Below are 27,140 nucleotides of genomic sequence, written 5' to 3'. Positions count from 1 at the left end.
CGTGATGGCACTAGTGAGATCGAAAGCTCGTGAGTTATCTGCAAAGTAGCCGCGGAAACCGCACTGAGCCGGATGGCTGTTCGGAAACTCAGACAGCGGAGATCGAGAATGCCGCCGTGTTTGAACCGCAGGTGTTTGGATCCGCCCAGTCAGAGGTCCCTGTAGTGGCAACAGCCGAGTTTTTGGAAGAGTAGTCGTCATATTTGTTTGTAGTGCCGACGACGCAAGGCCTACAGCGGCTCTTAGAGATAGACAGTTCAGCCTTGAAGTCCTAGCAAAACAAGGACCCCAGCCTGCGGAACATCTGAAGCAACATAGGGAAAGGTGTCGCACGGGTAAATATTCCCCAAGAGATTCCGATAGAGCTTCCGGGGCTCATGTCAGTCACTAATGGAGAGGCCGTAGGGAAGAACTAATAAGGGAACTAGTCCCTAAAGCACAGCTGGAGCCTGAACCAATGACGGAGTCGGAGGAAATCCTGCAGGAGTTTCAGGACTTACTTGTAGATATCAGGAAGGACATCGGTTCTACATACGACATCGAGCTCACTTCGGAACCGGTACGCTCAAAGGCTTATCGAATGTCCCCGCGCCAACATTAGATTATGAATGAGGAGGTGGAAAAAAATGTTGACTCTATAGTGTGATCGTGCATTGCGATAGCGATTACACCTCGCCTTTAATCTTAGTTGAGGTGCTAGGCAAGGATGCGCGTCCTTGCGTACATTACCGCAGGCTAAGGACGATCACTTAAGATCAGATTTATAAAAATATGTTTATTTCTTTATTTCTTCATTTATTTATTTATATATACACCACAGGTTCCAATGGGAACGTTGAGTGATGGGAGAGGAAATACAACATATACCGAACATCGAAGAGCGCATCGAGAAAGTTAGTAGCGCCCGATTCATTTCCCCCCTGGATCTAGTTAGATGCTACTGGCAGGCTCCGCTCAAAGAGCGGGTTAGCAGATATTCTGCCTTCATATCTTCGTTGAGGACGTTCCGCCCAAAGGTCCTAAGCTTTGATTTGAAAAATGCAGCGCACTGTTTTTCAAGCCTTATGGACAAACTATTGCGAAGACAGGAAGAGTTCGCCTTGCCTTAGATGTTGTCGCGATATATTCTGCATCCTGGTCGGAGCATATGCAACGTCTAATGGCAGTGTTGGCCCGCTTGCACAAAGCAGGCTTAACCGTCGAGGCACCAAAATGCCAAATGGCGCAAGCGGTAGTGATTTATCTCGGTCACGTAATTGGACAGGGCCGTCACCGTCCCTTTGAGCTAAATGTGGCTGTGATACGAGATTTCCCGCAGCTTCGCACAAAGACTGATATCCGATCTTTCTTCGAAGACGCTGGGTCAGTGGTACATCCCTAGGTAGTCTGAACTAGCTAGCGCTCTAACTCATGCTCTTCGAAAAACGGAGTCACAGACTGTCCTCTGGGACGAAAAAAAAGGAATCCTCTTTCAATGCCCTGAAGAGCACGCTGACGAGTCTGCCCATGATAAGATCGCCGGACTACACGAGGAGATTTGTGGTTCAATGCTATGCCAGCGAGCAAGGTATGGGCGTCGTACTATGCCAAAAAGGGGAGAGTGAGGAGGAACACCCCGTCCGAGACTCGCTAGTCGACAACAGGCGTACAGCGCCACTGAGAAAGAGTGCGCATGTCTCGTGCGGGCTGTTCAAAAATTGTCTTGCTATCTTGTGGGCTCAAGGTTCGTCGTTGAAACGGATCATTGTCCTCTCAAATGATTGCAGATAATTTCTTACAATGAATGAACGAATGAATGAGTGAATGTATATTGTTTAGTGGCGCAAGGGCCAGGTATGGCCAAAGAGAGCCAAGACAGTTATTGGTTTCGCGGTGGAATGATGAGCTCTGTGAAGTTGATGTGACGTGGCTGTAAAGGGGCCTAAAAATAGTCGATGTAAAGTGCGTAAAATCTACGTGCAATAAGATTATGGCGATGTCTAATGATGAGTACTATGAGCCTTACACTGCATTGCGGAAGAATGACATGATATACAGAACATGTAAGATGCAAAAATTAGCTACAGCACAACTGCCTCACCAGAGCCCTTGAAACACAAGGGCCTGGAGGCATGTGCTCTGCAGTATGATTATCCCAGCGGCATCCTCTAAAGAGAGGAAGCGCTACGAATGTATGGGACTAATAACTTGTTAGACCACATCTCTGAGGAAACCTAGGACTGTGTCTGTATTGAAAAGCGGTTCTGGACCGAGACACATTGCAGTATGAAGAGGAATATGCTGCCGGTATGCTAAGGGAAAATGTTTCTTTCTCTCAGATTTGACTTCCCGACACTCCAGGAGGGCGTGGAGTACGGCCAGCCTCTCCCCGCATCTACCACAGGTTGGAGGCTCACTTCCGGTGAGTAGAAAATTATGGGTGCCAAATATGTGTCCTATTCTGAGACGACAGAATAGGACATCCGTTCGTCGCGATTTTGTAGTAGAAGGCCAGAATCCTAACCCTGGCTTTATCAGGTGGAGCTTATTATCCGTTTCCGCGTCCCACATATGTTGCCAGTGGTCTCGCAGCCTCCTTTGCAAGAAAGGCCTCAGATCTGTGACAAGCACCTCAGCGGTAGGGTTAACAGCTTGCGATGCGATTGACGTGGCCATCTCGTCCACCAGAACGTTACCCTCGATGCTCCTATGGCCAGGCACCCAGCATATACAGTCGCCGACTGATTTCTCGGATTCCAAAAATTCGGACATGCTTATTATTCGGTCTGCTTCGCTGCACTGTCATTCTCCCCATAGACCATAATGTATAACAACTGCAGAAAATTCGGACACCTTGCAACCTCTCGTCTGATTTTTCGGACACTCCTTGAGCCAACTCGATCGAAAGCACCATGCACCGACTCAGACCGGTGCATGGTTCGACTTGCTGAACGCCATTTTTGTTTTGAACGGAGCCTCCTTGCTGCCCCACGAAGTAGCGCTACTGCAAATTCCCGCTCATCATCATCGTTTCTGCCTGGTTCGTGGCTACAGCAGTTCCGGTCTCAGCTTAGTAAGCGATGTCAAGACAATCCAGCAGCTGATTTGTTTGTTTCTTCATGCACGACGCTGCGAGTAGGCCACGTTTTTTTGTTTGTGCGACTGGTATCGGCGTGACGGCGTGGTGATGTTTGCTTTGTGTGCTGTGTCGAGGTTGCGGTGATGCAACGTGGCATACGGAAACATCGCGTCAAGTGTCTAATGGCACCGACAGTGCCCGCGCAGACTGCGCTGGGGAATGCCAGCAAGCGGGTGCCGGGAGGCCTGGGATTTGTCGCCTCCGATGTGTACCCTACTGACGCCGAAAGTGTTCTGCCGAGACCTGCGCAGTGGTTCCGGTCACAGTCTCATTTGACAGTTTCACAGGTGCTCACACTGCTGTACTGACATGCGCAGAACTCGATGATAGCGAGATCATTCGTCAGGTTTCTGCTGCACCGCCAAACGATGACTCCGAGTTGGAAGATGACGCACCATGTGCTACGCTGCCGTCGCATGCGGAGCGTGCAGAAGCAGTGACTGTGCTTTCAGCCGCCTATAGTGACCGTACGAACCTCTCCGAGATTCAGGCATGTCTGACTGCGCGTAAACGGAACAGCGTGCAACGATTTCTTCAAGCCCACTGCCGAGCCCGAATAAGTGCGTGGAAATAAAGATATTTTTTTCTTAATCTGCTTTTTCGGACACCTGTTTATTCGGACATTTCCGCAGTCCCCGTGAGGTCCGAATAAACGGTTGACGACTGTAATGATATGCTGGTTAGATATGTACGCTTTACACAAGACGGAATAGAGTTCATTAAGTACTGGATTTTTGTGTGTATAGAGTGACATCAAGGCATTCACGACGCTTAGGGAGTCTGTATATATCGCTGATTTTTGAAGTTTTGTTTTTCTTACATGCTTCACAGCAGACACTAATGCATAGGCCTCAGCCGTAAAGATACTTGTTTCCGGGTGCAATACATCGAATTCTGAGAAGGATGGGCCGACGGCAGCATAGGACACCCCGGCATTTGACTTCGAAGCATCTGTCATACGGAAACATCGCTGTGTAGAACTCTGTGCAGGAGTGCTTGTGCTGGAGTTCTAGGAAATGCATTCAGATTTCGATCTCTGGTGCATGTTTGGCTACTTCTAAAAAGGATATGTCACTTTCTATCACCTGCCACTCCCAAAGTGGTAACAGCTAGGTTGGATGCATTAGGCGAAGCTCGAGGAGTGGGACATGCATTTCATTACTAAGCTCCCTCACACGAAGCGAGAAAGGCTGTCTAACAGAGGGACGATTATGGAAAAGTGTAGTACACGTCGTATCGTTAACAGTGTTAAAACATGAATGTTGATGATTGGAGTGTATTTTGAGGAAATATGTAAGGCTTATGTAAGTTCTCTGTAGATGGAGTGACCATTCATTTGATTCCGCGTATGAGCTTTCAATAGGGCTTGTCCTGAAAGCACCAGTGGCTACGCGGATACCAAGGTGGTGGACAGGATCTAGAATCTTTAGTGCGCTCGGAGTGGCAGGGTTATATACGACGGCACCATAGTCCAATCGTGATCGAATTAGGCTCTTATGAACATTCATCAGACACTTCCTGTCGCTACCCTTTGTGGTGTGGGATAGAATTTTAAGTAAGTTCATTGTCCTTAGACATTTTTCTTTAAGATGTTTAATGTGCTGAATAAAAGTAAGCTTGGAGTCAAGTATAATACCTAGAAATTTGTGTTCTTTGTTGATAGGTATTTGAGGTCCACACAGTTGTACGCAATGATCTGAAACCAGGCCTCTCTTTCTAGTAAAAAGAACACAATAACTTTTGTGGGGGTTGATTTTAAATCCGTTTTTGTCTGCCCACTTGGAAACCTTGTCCAAGCCCTGCTGCACCTGTCTCTTGCATACAGTATTTGAAGCCGATTTGAATGTCGTCCACGTAGATAGAAGAATGGCAGGTGGTAATCAAGCACGAAGCGTGTTCATCTTCACGATAAAGAGTGTACAATTGAGCACGCCTCCCTGGGGTACACCTGTTTCTTGCGTGAAAAGTCGCGACAATACGTTGCCGATTTTCACGCGGAAGATACGATTCAACAAATAGCTTTCCATTATTTTCGGCATATTTCCACAGATGCCCATTCCCGACAAGTCTCGCAAGATCCCGTAACGCCATGTTGTGTCATGCGCCTTCTCCATGTCAAGAAATATTGATAAGAAAAATTGTTTATGTACAAATGCATCACGAATATATCCTTCAATGCGTACAAGTTGATCTGTTGTCGACCGGCCTTCTCCGAACCCACACGGATAGGGATCAAGTATATTGTTGAGTTCAAGGAAATGTATGAGTCTTCGATTAATCATTTTTTCAAAAAGCTTACAGGCAGCTTGTAAGAGCTATTGGGCGACAGCTTGCCGCCAGGGATGAGTCTTTCCCCTGCTTCAAAACAGGGACCACAATTGCTTCTTTCCATGTCTGTGGAAGGTATCCGGCAGCCCAAATAGTGCTGAAGAGTGCGAATAGTGTAACTTGCGTGTCAGTGTGCAAGTTTTTGATCATGTCATACATGACTCGGTCAGGTCCCGGTGCAGTGCTCTTGCATGAGATTAAGGCAGCTCTCAACTCGGCAATACTGAATGGCCGGTTATACGCTTCGTCGTGTCTGCATTTACGTACGAATGGCTTAAGTTCTTCTATTTCTTTGTATTTAAGGAAAGATTCAGAATAGTGTATTGAGCTCGACACACGCTCAAAGTGTTCCCCAAGAGTCTGCCTGGTCTTGCAAGGTATCCCCTTGGTCGTTCACCAGAGGCAACGGATGGATTTGTTGCCCTTGTAGCTTTCTCAAGCCATTCCACACTTTTGCTTCCTGCGTGTATGAATTAATGCCGGAGAGGAACCTCACCCAGATTTCTCTCTTTGCCTGACGTCGTGTCCGCCTTCCCTGTGATCTATATTTCTTTAAAGTGAATTAGATTTTCGGCATTAGGCGATCTGCGCAATACGCCCCATGCCTTGGTCTGTCTCTTTCGCCCCTCTCTACAGTCTTCATTCCACCAGGGAACACATCTTCTTAGTGAACCACCATTCGTCTGCAGGATAAACTTTTCGGCTGAATCAATAATAAAAGCGGTAAAATATGCAATGGCATCATCTATAGTAAAATTATTTATAAAATCTGGTGGTAAATAAGATGTTTCTTTAAAATGCTCCCAATTCGCCGATGCTAATTTCCATCGAGGAATATGCGGAGGGTTCTCATGCAGAGTTATCACGTTTAAAATTACAGCGAAGTGGTCACTTCCATACAATTTATTGATCACGGACCATTCTAGGTGAGGCAGAAGAGAAGAAGAACCGATTGCTAGATCTATTGCTGAATATATGTGTTGTGTTGGACACTGTAATACGTCGGCTCCTTCTTATTAAACAGGCAGGCACTAGAGGTCAAAAGAAAATTTTCAATTAATAGACCTCTCGCGTTGCATCGCGAATCTGCCGACATCGTGTTTTGGGCATTAAAATCACCCACAAGTATGTAGGGGTCAGGAAGTTGATTAATTAGGTTATGGAAATCGGTCTTTTTTCAGGTGATAGTTAGGTGGTATGTATAAAGAGCACACAGTCACCAGTTTGTTAAAAAGGATTGCTCGAACCGACACGGCCTGAAGGGATGTCTGGAGGGCGATCTGTTGACAAACTACAGATTTATCCGCAACTATGGCAACACAGCCGGAGGCGTTAGCCTCGTCGCGGTCTTTACGATCGACTATGCACTGACGTAAAAAGTTCGTCTGTGTGGGTTTCAGATGTGTCTCTTGAACACACAGCAACTTGGGATTATGTTTGTGTATTAGTTCTCTAATGTCAACGAGGTTACGTAGTAGTCCTCGTACATTCCACTGTAGTATTTGTGTTTCCATTTTGATAAATGTGTTGGGTGCTGTGTGTTTAAGAGATTAAGATTAGTTCACGGGCCCTTTCGAGGCGCCGTGACGGGACTTTTGTCTCTTTTGGAGCAATGGAGAGTGCCCCGCCGCTCCTTAGGCGCTGGTGGCGCCGTCTGGCTGGTCGTTGTGTCCATCGCCTCTTGCGAGGTGCTGGACACGCGCTCTTCCGAGTGCTTTGCTTGGCGTGAAGGTCTCGGCACGTTGGACGAGGCCTTTGAGGCCACCTGCCCGGAGGTGGATGGCCCCTTCTACTGGGTTGGCGTAGCAGCGCTAGCTGCAGCCACCGGGGGGGGGGGGGGGGGGGGGGGGGGGTCACTGCCGCATCACTGGGTGTGGGTCGGACAGCCGCCGGAGACCGTTGTGGCGCTGCCCCCTGACGCGCCACTTCGGCAAAGCTGCTCTTAGGCAGGTATGACACCCGCCTACGTTCCTCCTTGAACGATATATTTTATTTCACTTTGATCGTGACAAATTCGTTTTTTTTTTTTCAAGACGGGCACGACCGCGAGTACACGGCGTGCTCCCCATCACAGTTTACACAATGCAAAGAGTTCTCGCAAGCTTCAGATTTCTTTCCATCGGCACTGAATTTCGCACAGGTTTGGCGGCCTCGGTAGCTCTGCGAGTTGTGGCCGAAACGTTGGCATTTGAAACATCTGAGGGCATTTGGCACATATGGCCTAACACGGAGCTTTATGTACCCGGCCTCTACAGACTCAGGCAGAATACTCGAGCCGAATGTGAGTATCAGGTGTTTGGTTTTGATTTCATTGCTGTCGCGCCTAATCTTAATTCTTTTAACATTGATAACATTCTGGACACTGAAGACCTCCAAGACGTCAGCCTCGGTGAGCTCCAGCAAGTCATCGTCCGAGACAACACCACGGCGTGGGTTCATCGTACGGTGCGGGGTTGCAATTACTTGGGTTTCCCCAAATGACACTAGTTTTGGCCATTTCTTATACTGCATCTGATCGCGGAGCGCCAAGAGGAGATCACCGCTTGCCATCCTCGACGCCTTATAACTTGGACCAAAGACTTCAGTAAATGACTTCGAAACAAGGAAGGGTGAGATTGTTCGTACTGGTTTATCTGGTTTTTCAGAATGAATGACATGGAAACGCGGGAAGGATTCTTTTTGCTGACCAAAAAACTGCAAAACCTTATCGGTGCGCCCTCTTTTCTGAGGGCGATCAGGGTGTGGAGGGAAGGAACTATCCATAGATGAATGTGTAGTTTTCGGCAATAACGCCAGCCACCCACCGTGGAGCCCTACAAGGGGACGCTACAGGAACTGTAAAATCAGGTCCTGCAAACGCCAGCTGTACGTTATCACTATAACCAAATATGAAATAACCTAGGTTGGCTATTCGCACAAGGTTAACCCTTGCTGCCTGGAAAAATTGGAAGTAAAGGGAAGCCAGGAGAAGACAGGAAAGGTGGAAAGTAAGAGAAAGACGAAGATTGGAGTGAGAGAGAGACAGGAAAAAGCAACTACCGATTTCCACCAGGTGGGTCAGTCCGGGGGTGCCGTCTATGTGAAGCAGAGGCCAAAGAGGTGTGTTGCCTCCGCCGGGGGGCCTTAAAGGTCCAAACACCCGGTATCGGCTCAACCCCCAGAATCCCCCTTTCCCCATACACGGCTAAGCCGCGCACGGCTACACGCGGGAGGGTCCAACCATCGCGTGCTCGGGTACGTGGTGTCGCAACACACCAAACGCCTGCTGACGCAGACGCCCCTGCGGGGCAATTTCTTCCAAAAAGGTCCGTCTCCTGTGCTGGAGTCTCGCTTTACAGCAACATTGTTTTGAGATAGGCTATAAAAACGGGACTCTCTATGGCAATGTTGAGGGCTTGAGCCGAAGCTCCTGGATCGAGAATCAGCCTCAAACGTTTCCGAAAACTCGTGCTTTTTTTTTTCCTGACATAGGATTTCAGGGGTCTTATTTTAGTTTAAGCAGTTAGGTCGAGTCATGTCTTGTCAAGCGTATAACCAGTTGATGTATGTATTTAGTGCTGCTGTAAGTTCTGTAAAACTGTCACTTTTTAGTAGAAAATAAGCCTGGCGGAGCTCAGGGAGAATTTTCTCGCGCTTATTGACTGAGCGGCTGAGTCTCGGTGTAGTTCTCCTGACGCATGTTATGAACTAGAAACTGTTGCAGACCATTCTGACGCATCTAGACTCAGTTCGAGACGTTGAGCGACGTGGGAAAACGCCGGTAATGTTTCGTGCTCCAGAGAGCTGTGTGATAACCGAAGACGACTACAAGCACTGACCTGCGTCATCCCTCGGGCAAGCGCATGTCGCCTGCCCATCGGGATCTCCTTCGCCGGCGGGGCACTCTGCTATGGTTCACTTTGTGCGGCAATGAATGGAACGGATGCGAAATGCCTCAGACACTACGTACCTAATCGTGAAAAGACTTGTCCATCGGGTTTGTGCGACGGGATTATGCGCCAGTGCAAATCCTACTCTCATCTGTTCTCTGTTCACCCCTCTAGCCAGGGAGTGGTTTCTCTCCGAATTCCTCTGTGTGGGTTCACCAGTGTGTTGTCGCGACGTGACCTACGTTCAAGCCCTACACGCCAGGGAGTAACTTTTCTCCGTATTCTTTTTTGTGGGTGGACCAGTGTGCTGACGAGGCCCTCTACCAGGAAGCAAGGGAGAATCATGTTGCGCGGATGGTGTAGGGTATAAGAAAGCCTGTGAGACGCCACGTACAGATATCTGCCCTTGCGTGCAGGAGCACGCACGCCGAACGTTTATGTACTTTTGTCTTGGAGTGCACCGCTCACCTGTAACGATGTATAAACTTCTGTTATTTGTTGTTACATCATCTCGTCTTCCCTGCCGGACCCTCTCCGATGGTCAACCTTTCGAGCTCCATTCAGATGCTATTGAAGGTCGCCAAAATCCCGTCTTCGCAACAACTGTTGGCAGCTGCAACACTACCCAGATAGCTTCAAATTCGCCAAAGTTCTCCGATACAGAAAAATGAGAACCTCAGCATTCATTAATATCACCACCCAATATCTGTTGTGACCAGCATTACGATAGCTTTTGACAGTCATCGCAAAATGGGTCATAAAAAATGTTTATTTATTATTTACCTATTATTTTTAAACACACCACAGGAACATTGAGTGATGGGGGAGGAAATTCAACATAATTACATAACATATAAACAGGAACAAATGACCATAAGTAATGATCATAAAAATTCTATACAAATAATTAACACACAACTTTATGAAAAGAAGTCGCAGTTTCGCTCGCAAGGCGAAGCATCGGTTGCAACAGCAAAGTAGTGCACAGCTATGCGAAGTAAGGATAGTAGTTTTATCGGGCGTGGAAACATTCGCTTCCTAACTAAATTAACAAGCGCATGGTGTCAGCGCGCACGAGCAAACATGAACACATCACACTCGATGTGCGCGGACATTCGCTGTCAAAGCGTTGGTGTGAGCAACGCGGCAGCAGCAGCGAGCGAAGTGACCTTCATGCGGTCTACCGCTTCAACCGAAGAGCGGCGAGCACACAGCGCGCACAAAGGTATGAGCCCTCTGCATATATGCAGCCCTCTGCATACGGCCGTACAAAGTACAGACTTGGTCGAAGACGCCGTCCCGCCCCCCCCCCCCTCCCTCTCACGCTGCCTCCCCGCTTGGCTCTATATGTTTGAAGGAATAAGTCTGTTTTAATTCAAGTGACACTAGAGCACCGGTTGCAGTTGGATGAAATGAATATGGCGGCTCTGTTTTGTACTGCTTCTAACATTGAAATTACGTGATCGTGATGAGGTGACCCGATTAACGCGGCGAATTCAAGCTGCAGACGGACGAAGGTTACATAAGCTAATATGCGTGTGCTAGCAGGTGAGTGATGTAGGTTTTTTGCTTTTTTTGTTAAAGTGAAAGGGAAAGTTTATTTTCTTTTCAACAAAAAGAGGGAGCCAAGACAAAAGGCAAGAGCCTGACAAGGTCTTAGTCACCCGTAGAACAGCTGGCATTGTGCGCGAGCACTTCACAACAAATTCACAATGAATTTCTCAAGCGTCGTAAAAAGCATGACGCAGTAAGTTAACATGCATGAAATTTGTACTAGAAAAGGATAAATCGCTTACACAACTTATCGTATGGACGGTATAAAGATACATAATTTTTTACAAACATAAGAATGTCAGTCCGAAAACACAGAAACAATATCACGAAGCTTACAACATGTGCGTTGAAGAAGAAACATTGAAAGGTAGTAAAATAAATACAAAGCCTGTCGATTAAATAAATATCTCATTCCGTTTGTTTCAATACGTATTTTTAATTGTAGATTTAAAACGTTTTTGTGGAAGGTAATATTCAGTCTCAAAGGGAAATTGATTTATTACCATGGGAATTTGGTAGCTTAGTGTTTGCTTGCCATAATTGGTGCGTGTGATTGGAACAAGCTTACGTTTCGTGCGAAAAGCATATCGGCTGCTGGAGTTATCTGCACAAGAAAAGAACAATTTATGATGATGGATGTACTTAAGTAGACAGAAATTATATACTTCTTTTACTTTAAGGATACCATGTTTCTGAAATAAAGGTGACGTAGGTAAATCTGAAGGTCTGCCATGAAGCCCCCCAATAGCACGCAAAGAGCGTTTCTGAACTGAAATTAGTTTAAGGTAATTGCTGGACGCCGTAGTTCCCCAAACAAGGCTACAGTATGATAACCTTGAGTACAAAATTGCGTAATAAAAGGATATCTTTAACCAGGGGGGCAACAAATGAGATATCTTATACAAACAACCGACTGTTTTACTTAGATCAGACATTAATTTGGTGGTGGTGAAAATTCCAAGAAAGATTCTCGTTGAACCAAACACCAAGAAATTTCTGGTTTGAAACTCTTTTTAACTCAGTATGCTCGTAGAAAATTTTCAGAGTGGTACTGTCTACTGTATTAATAGGATGAAAAATAATGTAGTCCGTCTTTGATAAGTTAAGGCTTAGCCTATTGGTCAATAACCAGTTATCTAGCTTTCTTAGATATGCATTTGCCGTAGCCTCCATTTGGGACAAGGAGTGGAATGAAAAAGATATATTCGTATCGTCAGCGTACATGACCAGATTAGTCGATATGGATATGTTAGCGATATCATTTTGACGTAAATAGCCCAGTGTTTCTGATGCCTTAGCACATATGCTAATGATATGGGTTTTACATGAAACATTGGACGTAAGATTTAAGCCTAAGTGCTTATATGACGGCGTCCGAGCCACTGAAGAGTTGTTTACTGAGTAGGAAAAGTTTGAATTTGACTGTTTGCAAAAAAATAAGACTATTCTGCGCTTTGACTAGTTGAGGGTCATTATATTATTACAACACCAGGAATGGATTAGGTTAAGATCAGTTTGGGGGCAGGTGTGGTCAACAAGAATTTTAATAGCTCTTTATATAATGCAATCGTCGGCAAATTGTCACATGCAGGAGGACATTTAGAGGGTAAGTCATTAATGTAAATTAGAAAAAGCAGATGACCCAAAACACTACCTTGTGAAACGCCAGAAGTCACATCAGAAAAAGAAGAAGAGTGTACTACTGTTAACTGCCTACAAAATGCCAAGAAATTTCGAAGGCAAGATAGCGTTTGTAATTAAGTCAAGTTCAAGAGCAGACAAATTTGAAATGAGTCGAGAGCAGGTGACATGATCGAATGCTCTTGAGTAATCTAGAAAAATACAATCCAGGTGAAGGTCATTATTCATGTTAAAATGCAAGTAGGATGTGAATTCAAATAGGTGGGTGTCACACGAAAATGATTTTCTGAAGTCATTATTAAAAACGTTCTTAGACTCGAGACGGTTTATATTTTCGAGCGATTTGCAACACAAGGAAGTTAGTGAGATAGGGCGGTAATTTTCCGACGAATTCTTGTTACCACTTTTGAACACAGGAGCTATTTTGCCAACCGTCTAGTCATTCAGGAGCAGCCCTGATGATAACGATTGCATGAAAATTATGCATAGGATTTGGCTGAAGATGGACAAGGTATTTTTAGTACCTTGGAATTTGTGTTATCTATGCCTGTGGAAGATGATACTTTGAGATTTGAGATGCGTTTTGCTATCTCTTCTGCTGTAATGTTAATTGGCGCCGTGAATCGAAAATACAGATCAGAAATATCGGGCACTCGGGAATGATCTTCATTGGTGAATACTGCTATAAAGCTGCTAAGTCGAACGCAGATTGTTGATCCGGCATCACTGTCTGGTCATCATTAAGGAGCGTTACGTTGTGTGTGAGACGATCAGGAGCAATCGTTCGGCAAAACTTTTTCGGGTCAACCTTAAGAAGGGAGGCTAGATCATGTAATACTTGTTTTTAGCCGACAATATTTCGGCACAGTAATTCTTTAGGCAATCTTTGTAACAAGCCCAAGCGGAAGGACAGCTCGAATTTTTAGCTCGTTTATGCAGCATTTTTTTGGCTCCGTAAAATACGAAGGTGCTTGTTAAACCAGCGTTTAGACTTATCATTAGTTATCGTAATTGGCCGAGCGTGCTTATCTACTAACGCTATAAGAGCGCCTTTAAAGGGCGCCGAGTTTTCATTAACTGAAGGACAGAAAAAAAAAGGGTAGGTATGTATCACTATAAAACGTAGTTAGATTATCGTTCATATCAACATACGAGCAGAAAACAGCGCTAAGCAATAGTACGAAGAGGGGGACAGAGCACAACTTGGTTGTTAGCCAGCGCTGTTGTCTGCGTCCCTCTCTTCGTCCTGTTGTTTAGCGCTGTTTTCTGCTCATAATCATGAACCAACCAGCCCAAATGCGTAATTTTATGCATATCAACATAGTTAGCCTTATTATATACACGGATTCATTTGATAGTTACGTCTGCAAATGGTAACACAATATTAACCTGTAAATGCAGTAACTTATGGTCGCTGAAACCTTCCAGACAATAAATGAGGTCAACTGTTTCGGGAACATTAGTCAATAACGGATCGAGGACATTCGATCCTCGTGTGGGCTGAGGCGCTGCATGAAATAGGCTCAAATATAATGCTAAGTTCACGAACTCAGCCGAACTTGGAGTGCTAGAAGACAGCTGGGACCGATCGATATACGGCTGCTAAAGTTCACCGAAAATTTAAATGTTATTCGGAAAAAAATTGCTGGATAGAACTTTCAATACTGTTGCGCAGCTGTTGAACGAAAATGGGGTCCTGATCAGGTGGGCGGTAGCAACCACAGTCCTAACGGATGGGGACGAACGTGCAAGGCAGACATTCTTCACCAGATTACAATCGGTATGAACAACAAAGGATGAAACGGCCTTTTTGATAGTCATCAAGACGCCACCTGCTATTTTTTCGGCGCGGTCATGTCTGTGTGCGTTATACAGAGTGCTACCACCACAAAAAGAAATCGTAGTTTGTTATGTCGGGGCGCAGCCAAGTCTCAGTTACGAAAAGTATATCAGAACAGGTATCTTCAAGGAACGAGCAAAGCAGCTCGCACATGTGCAGCAGGCTACGAATGTAAGTGAAACACAATGATAATGAATATAGTGGCGGGTTTGGCTGGGTTTTTCCTTCAACACGTGAGCAGGTTGTCTCAGCTAGCTATCTGGAAGATAAGAGGATCGTTTTAGCGGAGTGTTCATAGGTGTATCTTTTTCTGTTTTCATGCAAAGCTTGTCCACAGACAGCTTGAAGGGCTTATTTTGACTTTTCGCGAACTGAATCAACTTTTTGCAAACTCAATTAACCGACATGAATTAGTGCTAACACCTAGCCAGCGTGGTTTTAGAGCAAGGGGTCAGCAGCCACTGCTGGGTCATACGTTTCAGGTATTGTAAACACCTATTTGAACAATAATACCATTGTATTAGCTGCGTTCATTGACATAGAAACAGCTTTCGATACCGCTCATCATCAGATGGTACTTAGGAAAATAAAGGTTACGGCTTCCATGATGTGTGTCTAGAATTTGTTTCGAAGATATCTCACCAATAGACACGAAAAAATGCGACTTCTTGATATTGATTCAGATTTTTCTGAAGTCACTGCGCAAGTTCCCCAAGAACCAGTGTTGTAACCCATCTGAATTTCAGTGTACGTGAAGGATATTTATTAATACACAACTTCATTCCTGCCATGTACCCAGACAACACTTCTCTCATTTGTGCAGATACTTTCGGAACAACTAACAAAGAAATTAAGCTTATTTCTGATTTGTTTAATGCTAATAAACCTTTGACTCGTGTGTGCATCAGATTGAAGGAGTGTTCATTGAACTTTTCAGTATTGTGATATATTGAGGTGTAACAGATCATCTCTTTAACTGGAGAATGCTCATTAAGTGGCTATATGGTACAAAGAATATAAAAAGGGACAAGGTGCCTCAGAAATGCTGGCCAACGTTTCCATAGAACGACCTATCTTCGTCAAAGTCGGCCTCGTCATACTCGGGAGGTTAGGTTTAACGAGTTAATAGAGTGACGTCACATGCAGTCGTTGTCGATGGCGGCTGTCTGTAAAGGGAGAGACTGAAAAGAAAATTAGCGCTGTCGTTTGACGTCTCTAGGCGTGGTTTCTACGACGAGGCGACTAGAGCGGGAGAGGGGAAAGGCGGCAGAAAAAGAAAGAGAAGGACACAAAAGTGTGGGGTGTTGGGGGAGCGAGAGGTTACGAAGCTTTCGGAGGTGTCGTTCAGAGGTATCACAAACGCACGCCGCCTACGTAAACAAAGTAGAACAACGTGAAGCGTGTGGTCTCCTGCGTAGTGGTGTTCGACGCAAACGTTACGTACTGAAGTACTTCATCCCAGGTTTTGGCTGTACTTCTACGTACATAGACAGCATGTCAGTTATCGTTTTGTTAGCCTTTTGGTCAGGCCATTTGTCAGCGAGTGACAACAGTTGTCTTTCAATGCGTCGTGTAACTTAATTGGAAAACGTCTTCAATGAGCCGTACCATAAATACCGTTCCTCAGTCTGTAATGGAGCACAATGGCACACGTTGGGCGCACGATGGGGCGCCATGTCGCAGTGCAATCTTGTCTACAACAAAATTGCGCAATCTCGGTAGCAGTGGCTCGATGCAGAGCCTTTGCTTCAGCATAGCGCATATTCTGTGGCTATGGTTATCCACTTGTTTCCCGAATATGACCGAGGAAACGGGCCCAAGAGACCCATGCCGACTTGGCGAAATGATCTTCGAGGAGGGTCAGTGGGTTTAAGTAATCCCGCAGGCTTCACAGCTGGCGACTTCCGGCGCTGGCACTCACGACAGGCTTGGACATACAGTTCACACAAGTCGCGAGTTTCGGCCAAAAGTACGATTTTCGCACTCTAGTAGGGCTTCTGGTGCAGTATAGGTGGTCAGACGGCGGCTCGTAGTCGCAGGCGAACAGACTTTTCTCACAAAGTTCTGCTATCAATATCCACCGAAACCGAAATTGATGCGCCCATAGCACGCCTTGTAATACATGTCAAAGTTTTATTGGAAAATGAAGTGTTCTAGTAAAGAAATTTCAGAAGACGAGGGAGGTTCCGAACAACAATAGAACCAATGGGGCGGCTATTTGTCGGATTCAAACGCAGTGATGTGAACTGTGATGCGTGCTCTCTGGTTTTGCTTGTCCAGAAAGGTTGGCGAAAAAAAAAAGACTTTTGTTTCCCAAGGCAATAAAAATGTGACATTTGGCATAGGCAGTGCCACAATTCGTTGACTTTCGCTAGAATTTTTTATGTGTGAGAGATGTCAGATTGTACTTTCATGGTTAATTGCCACTAATTACATGTGGCGTGCAATTGACCTAAGTATTTTCTATGAGATTTTGCGTGTCTTATTCTCTAAAGCAATCAAAAGTGCCAGTGCATGGGGCATACACTCTGAAGAGGAAATCTTTATTTTTTTAAATACTACAGCCTGACATGTCCAATGCGAGCAAGACAATGCGGTCGCAGGAACACATGAAAGTGGGCGAGTAACTGAAGGCTGGGGCAAGAGTTTTGACAAGGCCGTCAAGGCGCTGGCGAAGACTCATGGAATGCAGGCAGTCTTCGCTTGTTCGCCTTTTGTTAATTCTGCCATACGCCTGTTATTTCGGGAGCCGAACGTGTAGTACTTGTAAACGTGAAATACAAAGGCGCAGCAAACGTTCGAAATTCGGTCAACTCACCTCAATGTGCTCTGCCTTGAAAACTGTGACGCATGGTCTTGAACCAATGTAGAAGCAGAACATGCCTTTTTCTTCAAACTGCTTGCAGAAGCCAAGACGTGTCTGCATGATTACTGTAATGAAAGAGCATACAATATAGAGGAGCCCTTCAACTCTATGGTTAAAAAACCCGCAGCAGCTCGAGAATCTTACTAATAGGAAAGGCAGTGGAAACTTTTACGGTACATCGGACAACAAGCAAAGCATACCAGCAGGACATATTAGGTGTTTCTTTTCTTAGGCTATACGGACTAATAATATAGTCTGTGGCAGGTAGAACAACAAGAATATTTCAGCTGGATTACGTGAAGAGGCTTGCACAACATATAGTTTTGCGTCATCGACGAATTAAATCAAATTTGACAAATCATATTTTAAAAATATGCCTTTACGGCCTTCATAAGAGTTAAAAAATTGCAGCGGGGGAGTTCGCAACCTGCATCCACATGGGTCGGATTATGTGGATGGCACTAGGTTCGAGATATGCTCCATCAAACTTATAAAACAACACTGTTTTTCCACTTGCATTTTTAATAAAACGCCTCTTATGCATTGAACCTTTTGCTTTTGTTGTGAGCGTTATGAATTATTCACGGTAAATTGCCTGCTGTCCTGACAGAATAAAAGAAGCTTCATGAGATCTAGGTTTTTTCGCGAATGAGTTCAACTAGGCTAAAATTTTTCTAAGTCCTATGAGCCATCTCGTGAAAAGAACAGTAACCTAATGACGTGCCTATGTGTTAACAGTGTCATAACAGTTATATTGGCGATCTTATGTGCAAGAGTGTAACTCTAACTAAATACGTTTGTGCTTTTCTATAAATGACCTGTCGGAAAAAAGCCGTTACGACTATTTCATTTGCAGCTGTTGGACCAATGAAGGATGTCCGGTTCATCACTTTGCATTCAGTTTCGTCATTTTTGTTCACATCATAGCAGTCATACTCAGCAGCAAATAGTTAAAGTCAGCGCTATTGACCCACGAGCTGCCACGAAGTAGTCTGAAAGCCGTAGCTGCAACATGTTTTATTGGAGCTAACAAAAGTGGGCATTCTGTAAAATTCATGAAAAATGCTTCGGATTGATTACGTGCTTCTATAATTATGTTTAAAAACTGTTTCTTGCAAAGACAGGACTGATTTTATTCTCCTTCGTCCTCAAATAGCAAAATAGTTGTCTTCATCAATGTTAAAAATGGTTAGTGAACATGCCCTTATTTTGACACACCTGCGGCTGTATTTGAAAAGACGCACACTCAGATGACATTCAGAAGCAATGTTGCGATTTGCACACTAGGCAGCGTTCAACATCTATTGCTTCGCTAAAAGGAACGTCGCAGACTGATACTTGTTTCATGACATCACAACTTATATCCGAAAGGGGCTGAAAACCACATGCGTTGCGATGTAAGGCTTGCTTTGTCTGTATTGTCTGAGCCTGCTGAGCATGCTATCAGAACTTATGCTCTGGACATTGCCCCATATGCTGTGCATATTACTTGCCACAGAAAGACGAATTTGTAAGAAATTCTTCCGCACAGCACAACGCGTTTCCTTAAATTTCTCACAACCTTGCTCATAATCAGTCACTAGACAGCTATATACAAAATGCATTGGTTGCGAATTGTTGGGCTTACGTTAGCAAGTCCAGTCAAAATGTGTTGGGTTGCTTGAAACTTTCTGTCAATAAAACAGTTATCAAAGGTTAACCATTCATCTAAAGTTGCTAGCCCAAAATGTGCTTGAATTGGGAAGAGTCATAAGGCACATTTATTTCACCTTCTTTTACTATCTTTATTAACAGACACATAGAAGACAACACGGGCAGTGTTTTAACTTGCGGCAAAAAAACATGTCTTTTAGCAAGTACCAACTATACCAACAAGCAGTTCTGTAGCGGAATGTGTTGTTACTTCCTAGTACTCTTCTCCCACCGAACATCGTGGGTTCAAGTGCCGTAAGTAAATCTATCTTAATTAACTTCGCCTTAACACCAAAGGTCGTGAGTTCGCCCATGAATGGAGGCAACATCAATCTTGGTGCCATTGAATTTCGCTTAACTTTTTCTTAAGACCAAATGTCTTGGGTTCGACTCCCACAAATGGTCGTGCTTTGCATTATCAATGGTGGCACCATTCATTATGATGCCATTGAATTTTGCTCCCACCAAAGGTCGAGGGTTCGATTCCCACCAAAGGTCGTAGGTTCGGCTCCCACCAGTGGTCGTTGGTTCAGCTCCGACTAGAGGCCGTGGGTTCGAGTGCCTTAATTAACTGTATATTAATCAACTGCTTAAACCTTACCTTAATTAACGCGATATGCCATGGGTTCGACTCCCAACAAAGGTAGAGGATTCGAATGTCATCATTAACTTTATCTTAATTAACTGGCTTTAATGAACCCGGCCTTAATTAACACCACAAGACTCCCAACAAAGGTCGTGGGTAAGAGTGCCTTTTTTGCTCTCTTAATGAACTGTGCCCTAATAAACTTGGCCTTAATTAACAACGAAGGTCCAGGGTCCGACTCCTACGAAGGTCGGGGTTAGAGTGCCTTAATTAACGCTATCTTAATTAACGGTGCCTTAATTAACTTGACCTTAACATCACATGCCGTGGGTTCGACTCCCACCAAAGCAGGTCCTCCTCTCGTGAAGTACGTACCCAGCTGGACTAAAACTGCGTCCGCTACTTACAGATTGTGCCGTATGCGTTAGCCTCAGCTTCTCGGTGTTTGATCAGTCACCGTTTGTAACCAATAACAGGGCCGAAATTTGTTTTTCTCATGGGAACATCAGTGATCTCGCCCATCCCGCATTTACCTTGATCGTACAATTTGGCCGTATGAGGTCCTTTGTCATTTGTCATGTGATATATGTATATATATATATATATATATATATATATATATATATATATATATATATATATATATATACATACACAACATAAAAAGAAAAAAAAAGAAAGACACTGACGTTTCGGTCGGGCGACTGGCCTTCGTCGGAGCTACAATTCGCTACGACGAAGGCCGATGCATGGCGCTCTTTGGCCACATCTGGCCCTTGCGCCATTAAACATCAAATATCCATTCAAGGCCGATCCTCCGGCAGAAACGTCAGTAGAAACAACACATGCCAGAACGTTTGTCTTTTTTCCTTTTAGAACGTTTTACCTTCGGGTCTGGCGCGAAATCCTTCCTCTTGTGTGTATATATATATATATATATATATATATATATATATATATATATATATATAGTTCAATTCACAAGCATACAGCATAAAATAAACGCACAAGTAGAAAGAGACCGCCTTGCGTTGACATTAAGATAATATATTAGTATCGAGATTGGTTATAGTGCAATCACTAAAGCGGTAACAAGAAAATGATTTAAAGAGCGGTTTTTTGTATAACTTATTTTTCCTTAGGCAGAAATAATGTTTGTTTTTGTGGGGTAAATTGAGAAGTTCATCTGTTTTCGACCCTTTGCACGTGTCACTACAGTTATGCACGGAATGCCTTACCATGCAATGTATAACGTTCGCGTGTGCTCTGATGGCGGACTTAGGCCCTTCATGAGCAGGCCTTAGTCCTGCCCGAGTCCGACCCAGGCCTGCCGAAAAACGTTTGTGCGCCGGGCTGGGCCCGGGCTTACACTAGCCCAGGTCCGTGCAATAATATAATCAATCTATGATACCATGCCATAAAGGGCACCTTATATCTGGGTTCACCGCTGGCGTTTGCTGTAGATGATCCCCGTAAGCCCACCGCCACAAACCGTAGTAAAACAAACCGAAAAGCGCGGCGCGGGCCATCTGGGCTTTCGTCTCGACGAGCTCATCGCCCACTGTGCCAACTGAGTAATGGGCGTCGATGGGTCACACAGATCGTCCACGCAAGTAGAATGAGCACGCAGCTGGCACTACTAACTGCCGCAGAGCGGAGAAAAGCACCGCCGCCACGTTATCAATCAGGCTTGACAGTTACGAGAGGCCTCAGACCTCCTTCTGCGGTGCGCTTTTTTTTTTTAACCACCGCAGGCATTTTCCCCGCGCGTGCCAGGCGGACGGGTGTGAAAAGGTTCACAACTTGAGGTTGCACCAATTAGTTAAACAGGCGGCCTCGAGTGACAAACGACCCGTCCCTCGTGCAGTCGTTACCAGCCCACTGCAGAATACAAGGCAACGTCCAGGCTGACCGTGCTGCCAATGCTGGACACCATACTTTGAAAGAAATGGTTCAGATACGTTTCTCGCGAAAAGACGCGGTGAAACTGGTATCTGCACACGCTTGGCGTCTTCAGAGATCCCTCTGGAAAGATACCAGCTATCAGTACGGACCCCTATACAAAATAGATACATAGTGTGACTTTTACATGCCGCGAGGCCTCAATAGACAAGAGCAAGCATGCCTTCGCCGTATTATATTCAACGTAGTCTACACAAACTACTTCACGTGTAAGATTAGGCTCACAGACTCGCCAATGTGCTCTGAATGTAACGTCCCTGAAGACCTGCAAAATGTTGTGTGCGACCGCTGCCGCTACTCGTCAGACTGAAGACGGCACCAAAGACGGCACTGTACCTTCAACGGGACTCGAGCTTGGCACTACAGCACATTCTCGGCCCATGGCAAAGCACCTACTGTGCGTTACGCTCTACGAAAGCGCTGCTGACGTTCTTGTGTGTGTGTGTGTGCGTGTGCGTGTGTGTGTGTGTGTGTGTGTGCGTGTGCGCGTTGCTAAGTGTTTATCGATGTGTATTGGCGGCGAGGATTTACGGAGTTGCCATCTGTCGATATAATTTCTTGGGCAAACTGAAGGCACAGAATCGTCTACAGACGCTATGTCTTTACCGAATACGTACAGTGAACGCCACTGCGCGCGGTCGCCGCGATGGCATCTTCCGAACCGGCTTCTTGCGCGAAAGGTAGGCAAACGCTGAGAGTAAACTATGTGAAATATGTTCTTATAGTGGGCTGTCTGTATAGCCAAATGGAGCATAACAGAATGAAGCCTCAATGCAGAGATCGCACGGTTTCGCAGCGATCGAATGCGCGTCTGCATGCATGTCCGTGCACAACGTTTTGCTTTCGCTGTGAGCGCGCTTTCGCACCGTGCCGTGAGGTTTAGGCCGCAGCATGTGAACATTTGACTGTACAGTAGCAACCATTGTTGCATGGACGCTATCAGAACTGTTCTAAAATAATTTCGGTATAGAGACTTCGACGACTACGGCGACTGTGATGTGGCGTCGCGACGACGGAATCTTTTTTTTTGTTTCTCTTCTACATTCTTGGACGTTTCAGTATTACTTGTCAAGTTGCGTCGCACTGTATGCTCATCGGTCTTCTCAGCGTGCGATTTCCCTCTGCTTCTTTTTCGTAATCCAGTGCATTCATTCATAACACAAGCATGATCACATGCCATGCCTTTCCGTTCCAGTGAACTTGCCAGTATCTAGCATCAAAAAGTTCATAGACCAAACCGTCATGACATTAGCCGGGCAGCGGGCGCGGGCGAGCGTCTCGTTTGCGCGTTTTCTGCTGTATATACTCACCGAACATCGTGCAGTCCCGGCGCCGTAGCAGAAATATTCCTCGCGTCTATGCTTGCTGCATACCCGAGTTGTAGCCGATGGCTGTCTGCCAGTTCTAAGTTTCGCCAGCCAATCTTCACACAACTACTTGCCCTGCGGCTACGTGTGAATAAGGCTGACATCAGGCTCCGTTGCGTACGTCCGGCACTGCGGCACCGAGCAGTAACCTACCATGGTGCACGCCTCCAAAGGCTGCACTACCTATTATAGTACTTTCAAATGTTGTCAAGGAGACACCCAAGGCGGTAAAGCCTAACCACTTAATCCGAACCGCAGCGCAGGTGGGAGTTTATTTCGTTTTCAACTCGCTTCGGCGCTTCCGAAGCAGCCGACGCGGCCGCTGTGTCCCCGTGATCCTTCATGGCAGGTCACGCCGACGGTGGCGACAGCTTTTCCAGTGGTGGAGCTCGCCCCCATAGCCGCCATACCTCCGAGACTCTGCCGCCGACGTAGAATGCTTTCAAAATAGGGTGCGCGCGGCCATGCAGTGCGCATCTGCTGCCGTAGTACAACATCGCCCCTTTCCTCCCCTTCCCCCGGTGCAATGCGCGCGACGGAAGACGGCGCCCCCCCTCCTCACTTGCCTCCCTTCCACGCGCGAGGTTAAGTCGCGATCGCCAGCGCCTCTCGGGCGCGGTCGCGCATGAAGCCTGTTTAGAGAGTACTAGGGGGCCGTATAACGTAAAACTATTCCAATATATTTTTATTCCAATCTCGTGACGTCAAATTTGCGTAACCGCCGACGCAAGCATTGGGCGGTCACCCGCAGGGTTGTCTGAACAAACCAATCAAATGCTCCCCTCGTTCATAGGAGGTTTTGTTTGCTTGAAAAACGAATAACATTGCCTGAGCGGCTTGTCTTCTCTAGCATGCTCAAGTGGAGAGGGATTCGATGCGGCCGAGCCACTGCACTGAATATCGATAACCGGATGAAGAGGGTGGTGCCGGCGTCTGCGATTGGTCCGCTTTCTCTTACTTAGCTTGCGGTGGCTCATCGACAATCGCGGCGGTATGCAACGGAAGCTTAAAAATGACGCTAAAACGAATCCTCAGCAAAGAAGAGTTGGCAGAACGAGGTCGTAAACGTGCCGAAAGTTCTCAAAAACGTTACACGGCCACGCAAAAAGTTTTATTACACGCAAATAAACCCATGCTCTTCGGCAGGGGCGAGTAGCAAATGCCGGAGCTATCGGCGGCAGCCATCTTTTGTTCCTTTCGGAACGGGGCAGCCTGCGGCTATTCAGATGAAAATTCAGTTTTGTTCGGCATATTAATGCATCTTAACCGCGTACGCGTCACTTTGACGCGGTAAGTTGTTGCGGTTCTGTGACATTCCGTGAGAGGCAGGTGAAGTGGTGCAGCCCGAAAACTTTTGACCCATAGCCGTGGGCTAAAGACAAAAACCGTCGAATCAGAAATAACTACCTTTGTTTTGTTCGGTCAACTTATGCATAATCAGTGTGTACACGTCATGCCAGATTGGGAGCTATCGCTGTTATCGTGCCGTCGCGCGACAGACAGGTGAAGTGGGGGTGGTTCAAAAAAGGTTTTGACCAATCGCGGTAGGTTTTTTGCAGAATTTGAATAGAAAAGTTTGGAATAGTTTTACGTTATAGCGCCCCTGGTGAAAAGAACCTCGAAATCTTATGGGGTGGACGAGCGGATACAACGGAAAATCGCAGATGCTGTACTTGTGCCCAAGGTATTGTACGGTATGAATTACCAGCAGCGCACAAAACAATGCAACTTATCGAACACAGGTGTCGGGTACTGACAGGTCTTTTCAACTTTACCGAGCTTGAAGACATTACGAGTTAGATCAAACAAACACGCCCCTAGACCGAGCAAAGGTGCACCCTCCGGCACAAATTCTTTACCTCAAGAGCTCGGAACCTGGTTTCAGGACGCTATGCCAGCTAACATATGCGCTGCATAGACAACTCCTCCCTTCAGAAACACAGCAGGCCCATAACGTGCAATATGGGGATAAACACCTAGGCTAGGAGACTGTTGCAACTACCACGCACACAGAGGAGGTTTCTAATCAAAAAAACACAAACATCAGGCACATGAAGTATACTGATGTGGCAATAACAGCGTAACAGTAGTATGGAAGCACATAAAATTAAATACCATACACGTGGGGACAATTTCAGGACATCGTACACCCAGAGAAGCTGAACTGAATACAATCAAAGGAGCACTTGCAATGCAAACTTGCATTGCAAGTGCCTGCATGGATTCACCAGAAACTGTCAGGGCCTGCACATCACACAAGATTTTCAGAAAAATCGGGAGACTGACACGCCACGTGCAAGCACATGGCCAAGAAATTGAATTACAGGGCACATAGTCCATGCAGATGTTCCAGTACACAAGCAGGCTCGTGAGCCCGACATAAGAACTGAAAACTGGACGAGTTGGTGTGTATCCATTATAAACTATATGTTACAGGCAACGGCCAAGAACAAAGCGCTTTGTGTGTTAACTTCGTTCTGGTGCATTGTCATTATGTTGTGCTGTAGTTAATGAATTCGTGACGCTGCACAGGTCAAGAACGATACCCCCGCACAAGGCCCAGATTTCACATCCAAATCTACGCATACACACATAAATGATGCAAGGGCGCATAGCATGAAGCACTATCAACAGGATGACACCAGACAGGAAAGAGGGCTAACTTCCAACTAAGGTTTAATGTGAAAACGAGGCGATTTATACAGTTTACCATAAAGAATTCAGCAAGAAAGACAGGTAAAAATGGGTGTTTGATGCAGCCAAACAGAAATAAGAACGTCACAGAAAGAAAATATGGATAAAAATCCGAGTGCAGGAAAAAAACAATCATTACAGTTGCCAACCGTGCATGTCAGCACCTTTCAAGAAACACGCTTTTTTTTTAACCATAAAGTCTGACAGCTTGCTTATGCAACCACACTCTTCTAGTTCCATGCCATTGAAAAAAAAACTGAGTTTCTTGGAAGGTAGTCGCTTGCGCTGTTGGTGATTAGTTTTTTTCTTTGGACTATGTACTTATTTGTATTTTCTCGCTTTCCTGTGTTTGATTGTTTGGTTCATCAAGCATTGGTTTTTATTGGGCGTTTTTGGTGTACTAATTTCTGGTAATCTTTATAAATCACTGCATTTTCACAATAAAGCTTTTAATTAGAAACTAGCACACTCTTTTCTTACTGCTTTACACTATACGCTCTTGCAACATTGCCGAAATGAAAACATTTACAAGGTACACAGGAGCATCATGAGGGCCATTAAAGTGGCTTGTTGCAGTCTAGAAAAATAAAGAATAGCCTGGCTGCAAACGACACCAGAGAGCGCATAGGACGAAGAAGAAAACCGAGATGACCTAACAACCGAAAGTTTAATGAACATGCCAAGTAAATGCTCGCTGACAAGCAATAAACCGAACATACACAAAAAGGGGAATCCTGTAGAAGGATCGATATTTGGGCGAGTTGGCACTGGTTGAACATCTTGAAGGGGCAGCGCAATATGACGAAGACAGAAGGCAGGAACACACAGGACACAGGTTGTGAGGTGAGCGCTGTCCTGTGTGTTCCTGCCTTCTGTCTTCGTCATATTGCGCTGCCCCTTCAAGATGTTCAACAAGAAGGAGAAGCGAAAACTAATCTTTGCTTCCTGACAGGAAACACATCGATCTGTAACGGAGGCCATGCTGCCGCAAGAATCTCCCATCTTTTTGAGATCTACAGCTTCCATTATATCTCTAGGCAGCTGACCAGCAGATCTGCACAGAATGGTAGCTTTTTCTCGTTATTTTTTTTTTGTTTCCTTACACAATAAATCAAAGGGTCCCAGACGAAGGGCGCTTCCTTGCACCTGACTGGGTTGGAGGCCCGTACAAACTGTGCACGGAGCAAACAGCGCGATACAAATCGGGTACATATTTCAGTTTATACTCACATGGAGAGAAAGAAATAAAAACAAAGTGTAGATGTAAAGCAGCAAGCAGACAGTACACAGAATTGATAACACTGACGTTATCGTCGTCTTATCTGGCTACACACGGGCACAACGGCACACGAGGAACAAAGAAAAATGAAGCCAAAGCATAGATCTGTCGCGAAAAAAGGAAAGCAAAGTACGTTTAAACACAACACCCAATAAGCTTACAGAAGCACTGCTTCGGTGAAGGCACCTTTAAGAGCAGCTGGTGACGAGCGCCGTTCAATTATTGTAATAAGTTCTTCATTCTCGTTAAAAAGGTTAGGTATTTTATATTTTAGAATTTGTTCATCAAAATTTGTTCGCAGTTCTGGTACTCGGTATTTTATTGTTTAAGATCAAAACTTCGAC

General features: G+C 45.5%; 1 protein-coding gene across 1 annotated transcript in view; it reads right to left on the bottom strand.

The window, feature by feature from the left end:
* The window catches only part of LOC126516510 (cytochrome P450 4V2-like), a 236,330-nt gene that overhangs the window by 152,062 nt on the left and 57,128 nt on the right, over positions 1–27,140 (bottom strand). The window contains exon 2 of the mRNA XM_050166640.3: positions 17,169–17,281. Coding sequence (XP_050022597.2) covers positions 17,169–17,281 — 113 coding nt within the window. The remainder of the gene's footprint in view (positions 1–17,168; positions 17,282–27,140) is intronic.

This window comes from Dermacentor andersoni, chromosome 1, assembly GCF_023375885.2.
Source record: "Dermacentor andersoni chromosome 1, qqDerAnde1_hic_scaffold, whole genome shotgun sequence".
In the NCBI taxonomy this organism is placed as follows: Eukaryota; Metazoa; Arthropoda; class Arachnida; order Ixodida; family Ixodidae; genus Dermacentor; species Dermacentor andersoni.
The sequence above is the reverse complement of the archived record's forward strand: the minus strand, read 5'-3'. Positions and strand labels throughout refer to the sequence as shown.